The sequence below is a fragment of the Solanum stenotomum genome, unplaced genomic scaffold (assembly GCF_019186545.1).
Source record: "Solanum stenotomum isolate F172 unplaced genomic scaffold, ASM1918654v1 scaffold38326, whole genome shotgun sequence".
NCBI classification, from domain to species: Eukaryota; Viridiplantae; Streptophyta; class Magnoliopsida; order Solanales; family Solanaceae; genus Solanum; species Solanum stenotomum.
The window spans coordinates 41,368-51,127 of record NW_026034866.1 but is presented as its reverse complement, the minus strand read 5'-3'; the positions used below and the strand labels follow the sequence as shown (position 1 = coordinate 51,127).

The window sequence follows — 9,760 nt, the reverse complement described above, 5'->3', positions numbered from 1 at the left end:
CTAATAGTTCAAACAATTAGTGACAATCGTATTATTGTCTCTATTTAACCTACAATTTAGATACAAAAAAAAATTGTCACAAAAAAATATATGTTCAAATGGCTACAACCTATATTTCCAAGTGGAATAGTGCAATTATGGACTCAATGAAAAGGTATATATCAAGATCTGTTGGAACAATTGCAGGTAATAAAAGTCATATGCATATTTTTAAGTTGTATTACAATAAAATAAAAACGAGAACCATTAATTTTTATAATGCACTAAAAAGGTTAGTGAATAGTAATACCCACAACTTATTGTTACGATAGTTTGTAGAACTCCCACAATAAGTATAGCCACAATCAATTTGTGCCATTTAGCGACTATTATAATTAACATATATACTCAATCACTGGATGAATTAAATAACCCTGCTCCTCTTGTTAATACAGGTAATACATTTTATTATATTGATTAGGATTAAATTATTTAGTTATTGGCCAAGTTGAACATTTTACTAAATGGATAGGTATTTTTTTTTATGAAGTAAGAAGAATGTCATTAGCTCTTGTATATTCTCTTTGTTTTTGTCAATGATTTTTTTTGACTCAATTGTTTGTTTATATACAACAAAAAAGCAAAAAATTTAGTTGTTTCAGTCTTCATACCTTTCTTCCATACGTGTAATATTTTTTAGATTTTAGGTGGTACTTTGAACTGTCTTCAATTTTTTTCATCAGATGCTTCTACTAGAATCAAGAATGGTCGTGGCAAGACTAGAGGTAAAGGTCTTAAAAAAATGAAGAAGGCTATGGGAAGTAAGATGAAAATAGATATCCCAGTTGGTAAAGGAAGGCCAACTAAACCAGTTCAATCGGCAAAATTATCCAATGAGTTGGGGATAATTGCTCGAAATTTTATTTCACTTCCAAATAAGTGGAAGGAACTCACAAGAGAGGACAGAGATGCAGCACTAATTAGATGTCATGTAAGAATTCTACACTCTTATAAATTTATACATGGTTGTGATTATATTTAGTTTCATTTATAATTCTCCTATGCATGGAATGACTAAAGACTTTACAAAGTCCAAAAGATTGACATAAGAGTCTAAGGGGGATAAACTATCCTAACTATATTAAGTTAAAATATTGAAGTTGATTTCCATCAAAGCACCTTCTGTTTCTGTCCTTCCACACACACCAAAAAATACAAGTAGGAATCATTTTTCAAACTTGTTTGATGGATTTATCAACTTTCCAAGAGTTTCAACTAATGTAGGCATCCATAAACTAGCAGTCACGACCCAGCTAAAATAAAAAATAGCAACAAATAAAGTTAAAAAATCAACAGTCTGTTAGTCTCAGACGCTTGTTGGCACGTAAAGCATCTATCGACTTTTGTCATGCCCCTTCTCCTAAGGTTGTCCTGAGTGACACTGCCCTCATGAGATGAAGTATTTGACCTTGGGAGGGGCTTTGGTATGCCAAATAAGCTTCTAAGACCACTTCTCTATCATATAATTGTGAGCACATCATAACGAATACCATTCTTTCATTGTGTATTGTCCATTTGTCATCATATCCCATTGGATTCTATATGGGTTGTGATCATTAAGGCAGCAACAATCCAGATTGGATAGTAATTGTAGCAAATTATCTAGTTTCCGGTCTTGGAAATTCAATTTTGAACAATGGTGCCCTGGCATTATTTTTTCTGTTCTGTGAGATAATAGTGTCTGAATTAGAGGCTATTGAGAAAAGAGTAGGAAAGTTACTTTGTAGAGTAGTGTTCCTTGACTGACCATTTTTCCTTCCAATTTTTTTTTTTAGAATTAGTACTATTGTATTCTTCAGCATTAGGACTGCTGGCTACCACCAAAAACATGTTACAGGGGAGTGAGATTCAAATCTAAACTTTACAAAGTACCTAGGAAATCAACCAACTCCTCTACTTCCTCTATACAGTTCTGTTTACACCATTTTAATGTGAATGTCATTATCTTCTTTTGTAGCTGCATTGCTGGTTAATAAATATCCCATAGCTTTGCTATGCTCTTCTATGGACCAACACCATATGGAGATATGAATACATTAGTATTATAGGTTTTGCAAAAACCGCTTCTTTCCAGAGAGCACCCATCTTCATTGTTGAACCTCCATAGCCATTTCATTAGAAGGGCTCTATTATGTCCTGCTATGTTTCTGATACCTAAGCTTCCAAGATATTCAGAAAGAGTGATGTGGAGCCACATGATATGATGAAATTTTTGATTTTTTCTATTTCCTTTTCATAGATAGTCTCTCCTTAACTTATCAAATTGTAACATTACCTCGCTGGGAATAGGAAATAGTGACTTTAGGTATGTAGATAGGCTGTTAAGAGCAACGTTTATCAGTGCAAAGAATTTTTTTGAACTGCAATCTATGCCTTTCTAAGGAAACTTCACTTTGAAGCTAATTAGTATGTTAGTAGCTTTGATGATTATTATTTTAATATGAAAGGGATTTTGATTGTTTTGTATGTTTCTTCAAAAACAAATAATTAGGAGAGGTTTGAGATTAATTTGGACGAGCATTACGTGAAAGATAGCTGTGAGGATATTCTGAAAAACAGAAGCCGACAATGGCGCTACAAGTTAAAACAATTGTTTGAAAGCGCACACTCAGAGGAAGAAGCTCGTAAAATCGAAGTGCCAGAGTTGACCCCAGAAAATTGGAATAGACTTTGTGACATGTGGATTGATCCAAAACATAAGGTAATTTAAATTCATGTTATTCTCGTTATTATTGAAGTTATGATATTTATATGTTCTTTGTAGAAACGATGCGACATAAACAAGGTCAATCGAACTAAGCTTATATCTAATCATTTCATGGGATCAAAAGCATTTGTAGCGGCTCGTGCTGAACTTGTAAGTTATACTGTTTTTATTTTTTTTGCTAATAAAACTTCAGTACTATTTCAATTGTTTTTCTTATTTCACAGGGTGAAAATGAACCTGAAAAAGTAGAGCCTGACAGAATCGAGTTCTACAAGCATACTCATTACAAGAGTAAGAAAGGATGGTCATCTTTAGAGGCTGAGACTCACTATGTAAGGATGGTTATCCAACACGTTTGTTCGGTTAATGTTCTTCTGAAGTTGTGTCTTGTCCTTTAAATAGTATTTATATTTTTATGCAGAACAACATGAAAGATTTGAAAGATCTATATACTTCGGGAGAGGCTTCCATGACTACTGATGAAATTGTGGATACCGTACTTGGTAAAAAGTCGGGGTACATAAGAGGACTTGGTTATGGTCCAAAACCTAATACTACAAGAGCTACACAAAGGAAAACGGCAGAGTTAGAGGACTCCCTCAGAAAAGCGAAACAGGAAGCTGCTAGTGCCCAAAATAATTTACAGAATCGATTAAATGCCGCTGAAACTGTGGTAGAAAACCAGCAGACTCAAATACAAGACCAGCAGTCTCAAATAGAAGCATTAAACTCTCAATTGAATACTATTGTGGCACGCCAAGAGGAAATGTTTAGGAAAATGCAGTGTTTTGCTCGCTCATCGCCTTCTAACAGGTTAGAAGTAATACAAACTTATGTGATAATTTTTGCTTACTTTTTTTATGAAATATATATATATATGTAGCATTAGTATCTAACTTTGCATACTTTCTTTTATGATGCAACAGAGACGGAGCTCCATGAGAATGCCAACTTTAGGTATGTTTTTATTTCGCCAACGTAAAGTCCAGTTTCAAAAGTTATAGTTTATATCAATTATTTTATTTATATCATATTAATACGTTAATACCTTAGCTCAAGAAAAAAAAGTTAGTAGTGAACATGCCATATACTTTACGCCCTAGGTGCGTCCTAATCTTACTGGACATAGTGTAGAAAAGGCTATCATACCTTATAGAGGGGAAACATTGCAAGTAGCTAAGTAGAGATAAAGAGAAGATTCCTCCTTTTTATACTACTTTATAGATTTTCAGATCATGGAAATAGAATATCAATATTGTAGAGCTGCAATTCTTATCCTTCTCAGTCTCTTACTCCTTGCTTTGGGTGTATCTGGTCATTTAGTGATGATATAATTTGGTTTTCATTAATTCTTGATAGCAAAGCTTTGTATTCTTAGGGAAATCAGTAGCACATAGAACCAACAGTTTTACAGTTGGGAGATATTCCAAAAGGTTTCTAATATCTTAGCCATAGAATTGGCAGGAAGTTGTTCATATGCTTACTGGAATACATTTGTACTCTACTAGTAGTGCAGTAGTCCTTTAGATGTATGATTGGTAGTGCTAGATATACAATTCAGTATAGCTGTTGGAAGCAAAATCATGATTAGAATTTAGAATAGAATAAAATTGTGTGTTAATCTTTGTTAATGTTGTAATATTGTTGGTGCTAAATGGTTTAATTCAAACCTCACATGAAAAATAACTTAAAACTCATATGACAAGTGTAGTTTTAGTGTAGAAAGAGAAAACATACTAGTAGAAGTGTGAAGGAGCCACACATTATTTCCAATATCATTGGCATAGCGTTCTGATTTCTTCCTCTCATTTCAACATTCTGACTCTGACTTGCTCTTCTTTTGTTAACGAATCCTTAATTCACCGTCTCTTCTTATAGCTTCTTTCTCGCACTTACTACTAACTTCCATTTTTTTTTCATTCTTTCATGAATCTAAAAGGAAAAAGTCAAATCTTATTCTTATGGATTGATCAAAACTGCTGCAAAAATACAATCTTTTAACTCTTTTTTAGACTCTTTTGAGTTGCCTTTAATGTACTGCTTAGTTTTGTTTGAAAGATGGGTACAAATAGTAAATACCAAATGGTGGTGAATGAATTTATGGTAAGATGATCTTATATTAAGAACCTATGTTGCTCGGAGTTTCTAGAAATGTTATTACAGATGTATCGAATCTTCCAAAAATGCACAACTTTTGGAGGAGCGGACATTTTTGAAGAGTTCGAGTGTCATAGCAAGAACTTTACCTTTTGAAGAGTTTGGAATTTTTGGTAAAATGAGCTTATACTAATAGAGAGTTTTATCGTAGCAAATGTATAGCTAATATATAGCTTCACATTCTATATGATTTATTTTTGCAGTGGTCATAAAACAGGACATTACAACATATGAAAAATCATATTGTGTTACAGATTCTACTCTTATGAATTTCTTTTCTCTCTTTTACACAGGTATAAAAGGTGAGAATTGAATCAAGACTAATGCAAGACAAGTATCACCATATTATTGATACTTTGGAAGAAATTTCTACTTTTCTGTCTTGGTTTAGGAGTAATATTTATTCTATTTCAGTTAGATTTTCTTGTTATTGGACATATTTTACTTTAGTTCAAGGAGCTTGTTAAAGTACCTTCAGATATTTTAATTGTAATGGATAGATTTCATTATTATCTAGCATGTTTTATTATTTAATTTTTAATTTATGCAATTCTATAATTTCAAAAAAATTCAGTAATATAAAATAATTAAATGTCATCAATGAATGCAATTAGTGACAAAAGATTTTGTCATTAAAGGTAACATTTAGCAACGACTAAATCAAACTTTTTAAGACAAAATATTTTTGTCACAAAATAAATAAATTTGACATAAGTTGACTACATTTAGTGACAAAAATATATTTGTCCCAATATCCTCTTTTTTATTGAATACGAATTAGCTTTTTATTTTATGACAATTATAATTGTCACTAATCATGATAATTTATAGTGACAATATATGTTGTCGGTAAAAACAATACTTTTACTGACAAAATGAATAGATTTTACCACAAAATTATTACCCTTTTTTAGAATAATAAATTTGTCACTAATTTATACATTTAAGGACAAATTTATTTTTGTATATAAAAAGTAGTCATTAGTGACGAAATTACATTTGTTCAACTACGAAATACATATAACTTTAGAGACAATTGATGTCGTCACTGTTTGAACTAATTAATTAGCAACAATACAATTTTGTCGGTAATAATAACCTTTTTAGTGACAAAAGATACTATTAACCACAAACAAATTATACTTTTTATGACAAATAAATTTGTTACAAATAATTATTCATTTGGCGACGATTCTTCTTTTTGTAGTTAATATAATACTATTAGGGACGAAGCACTAAATTGTATTTGAACAATTTTAGAGACGCACATTTAGGGACGACTGCGTGACGAATTTTTTTTCGTCACACAGGCTCTTTAGTGACGAAATATGATTTATTAATGACAAAATNATATTATTAGTTTTTATTTTTGAACTATTAATAGTTTTAAAAATATCTATTTACTTAATTAATTGAATTTAAATAAAATTCCGATCTTATAATATGACTGAAATATACAATTAAATTCTCGCCAAATTTAAGGGTGTTTTCGACACTTTTCTCTGTTTTTTATTAAGAATGTCATACTCGTACAAGAGGTTGAGACCACTTCCTAGGTCATGTAGCAGATCTGATGTATATTAGGGGTGTATATAAGTTTTAGTTAATCAAGTAGAGGGGATGTTTTTAAGGCTTTCAACAGTTCAGAGATGAAACTAATATTTTATATCAAATTCAGGAGTGTTTTCAATACTTCTTCTCTATAAAATACGTAAATATTTGTAGAGATGAATATGTTTTTTTTGGGATTTTCTTTTGGCTCACAATAGCTAATAAGAAGTTTAAATTTTGGTTCTTTATATGGAATGATCCAATTCATTTCTAATTACTTAGATTTAGGATTGAGAGAGTTTATTATCCATTTAAAATGTAAAAGGAGTATTTTTTTTCACAAATCCAAAAGCCTAAGAGAGTAAAATATAATTCTCTTTTTACAAGGAAATGTCATTAAAAATAAAATTGAGAAATTGGAATTAAAAAAGCTCTAGCTAAATATAAAAGGTGATAAAATCCCTTTTAAAACAAGTTATAAAAGAAAGTAAGACACATATACCAATCTACATAAAATATTATAAAAAAAGTAATACTCACTCTGTCTCAATTTATGTGATACACTTTTTCTTTTTAGTAAGTCTCAAATATAATATCGTATTTTTATAGTTAGTAACAATTTAGCTTTAAAATGTTAGTTATATCCTTAGTGAGATAATTTGCGGTCACACAAACATATATGACTTGCTTTATACACAAATATTAGAAGTCTTTATTTCTTTTATAAACTTCGTGTCAAATCAAACAACAACACATAAACTGAAACAATGGAGTACTACTCATTAGTACAATGACACTTTACATTAATTGGTCTAAAGTTTTAGTTTTTCCATTGAGTATGTTTGTGTGTATCATCAATTATAGAAATTAGAAATGTATGGTAGTTGTAGGTTTGGCATATTGTGATGAAGGATAGAGAGCAAAATAAGAGGAGAAGTTAGATAAATGTTTGTGTAGGGTAACCCTTTAGAGACAAAACCAGCAATGACATTGGCCCATATGTTTGGGATAAACCCAATCCAACCCTAACCCCTTCCCCTCTCACTCTTCTTCTTCCATTCAACCACACAACTATGTCCCCATGTGGTTTTGTTTGTCTCTCCCACACCCCACCTCTAAAGTTTTTTTTCTTTAGACCTTATAAGTCATAATTAAAAGTTACTGATCTGATTAATTTGAATTGAGGATAAAACGTTTCTTATTTAAAGGGCGTTACTTTGGAATTAGAAGTTGACCACTTTTTTAAAATTAGATCGAACATCAGAATATTGATCTTCAATTTTAAACTTTAAATAAAGTGATTGTTTCTGAAACATTAGAGTTTAGTGGTCTAACTTTGTAAAATATGGTCAACTCCTAAAAAGATGAGGCCACAAAAGCGACTATTTGTGTATATGTCTATTTGTAACAAGAACAATCTAAAATTTTAAATTTATGAATTCTATTGTAGAATACTTGAATTCATAATAGATTATTTATATATATTGAATAATTTATCACAAGTACAAATATGAGTTAAAACTACTCATGTTTTCAAATAATTTATAACTTATTGTGTAGGTTTGCCCGGTCTTTATCGGACTCCCTTGGTAGTGGTATAACCTAGTTAGAATAGTAAAAAGAAATTATTTCAAAATAATTGTTATCATAGGTAAAAAATAGTGTTTTATATCATAACATATACTCCGTTTGTTGAATATTTTCTTTATTTATGTGTTAGTCGTCATTCCTCAATGATCAAGTTCTTAGTAGTTTTCATAAACTTTTACTATTTATAAGGATAAAATATAAAAAATATATATAACTAATTTTGTTTTTAACTTTTAAATGACATTAATTTGAGATATATAATTTTTAAAATCATGACTAATAATTTGAGGTGAAGCAATATTATTATTGTGTCCACATGGAAAAGTCTAAGTCCTACGAGATGGTATCAAGATTATATCTTTAATCTTGTCTCACCAAATAAAAGGTTTCCCAATATTAATGAGTAAGCTTCCAGCTGTATTTATCTTAAAATTAGGTGTTGCTTCCTCCGTTTTTTAATATTTGTCATGTTTTATTTTGTATATGCTTATACAAAAGAAATACTAACTAGAAAATGATTTGATTAAATTATTTTTATTTATTACTTCTCTTTATAATTTAATATTTTTTATTTTTTTGTACTATATTAATATTTCTTTATATTTATAACAAATCTCTTGAATTTTTAAAATGACAAATATTAGAGACCATCTAAGATACTATCTTACGAGAATAACAAGTAGAGTACATAGCTGTCTAATTAATTCTGGCAATATAATTGTTTGTGTGCACGTGTGTGTGCATATATTTTATTCCTTTCATTTATATAAGCTAATTATATAATCTTTCAATTGTTCAAAATAATTGCAAGTTGTGGCAAAAGTCAATTTCCACTTCGTAGAGCTAAAGTTATAATTCACCAATTAGATAGAAGTTGTGTTATATAGAGACAATAAATGGTGTGAGCAAAATCTTTGAAAATAGGCTACTATATCCCTCAAAATAAGCAAAGATTTCTTGATATTGAAAAAGAATGCATAAATAAAGACTTCTTCTCTTTTAACTATATATATATATATATATATGCTATGTGACAAAAAAAGGAAATTGCTTTAACATATAGTATAATTTAATTTCAATGGTGAACAATTTGGATGTGACAATTAAGTTGAAATTGGCCTATTTGAGTCTAAAGGCTACTTGCCATGGTTCATTTATTGGGATCTCCTATTAAATTGTATATCTGTCCTTATTAAGAGGTGAGATATTGAAGAATTTCACGTCAATTGAAAAAGGAATGAATAGTTATAATGGTTTATTTATCATTATATATTCTTATATATATAATTAGTAAAAAATAATAATAAGGAAAGTCTTATTAAACAATTATATATATCATGAGATTTAAACTAGTAATTGTATTTTATAGTAACTTCTTAAATATTTTATGTGATAGTACTTAACTTGACATTAAAAAAAATTTAAAACAAAATGAAGAATTTTGAAATTTATGATTTAAAACACTCCTGGATCATTTGTGTGGCTAGGGACAAAAATTAGTACGAAATTTTAATGAAGTAATAGTTGTTATCACTAATTATAAGGCATTTTCTTTATAATTATTAATGTTAATTACGAAAAAAATCGAACAAATTGTACTATTTTTGTTCGTACATTTACAAGGACATAACTAATTAATTAATGAATGAACTAATTAATTAAAGTTATTTAAGTTGTAATCCACATGATTAGACAAAAACAAACACACATGACTCA

At 29.6% G+C, this 9,760-nt stretch overlaps 1 protein-coding gene across 1 annotated transcript; it reads left to right on the top strand.

The window, feature by feature from the left end:
* Positions 1–389: 389 nt before the first annotated feature.
* On the top strand, positions 390–5,375 carry LOC125852677 (uncharacterized). Its single transcript, XM_049532396.1, has 8 exons — positions 390–434; positions 723–970; positions 2,531–2,740; positions 2,804–2,896; positions 2,971–3,078; positions 3,168–3,559; positions 3,673–3,703; positions 5,197–5,375. The coding sequence occupies exons 2-7, from the start codon at positions 782–784 to the stop codon at positions 3,686–3,688; spliced, it is 1,008 nt and encodes a 335-aa protein (XP_049388353.1). The 5' UTR covers positions 390–434; positions 723–781; the 3' UTR covers positions 3,689–3,703; positions 5,197–5,375.
* Positions 5,376–9,760: the final 4,385 nt, after the last annotated feature.

Coding starts and splice junctions, on each gene's coding strand:
- LOC125852677 (XM_049532396.1), top strand. CDS start 782: ATGAAGAAGGCTATGGGAAGTAAGATGAAAATAGATATCCCAGTTGGT. Junction 971..2,530: donor CAGCACTAATTAGATGTCAT/GTAAGAATTCTA, acceptor ACAAATAATTAG/GAGAGGTTTGAGATTAATTT. Junction 2,741..2,803: donor GGATTGATCCAAAACATAAG/GTAATTTAAATT, acceptor TGTTCTTTGTAG/AAACGATGCGACATAAACAA.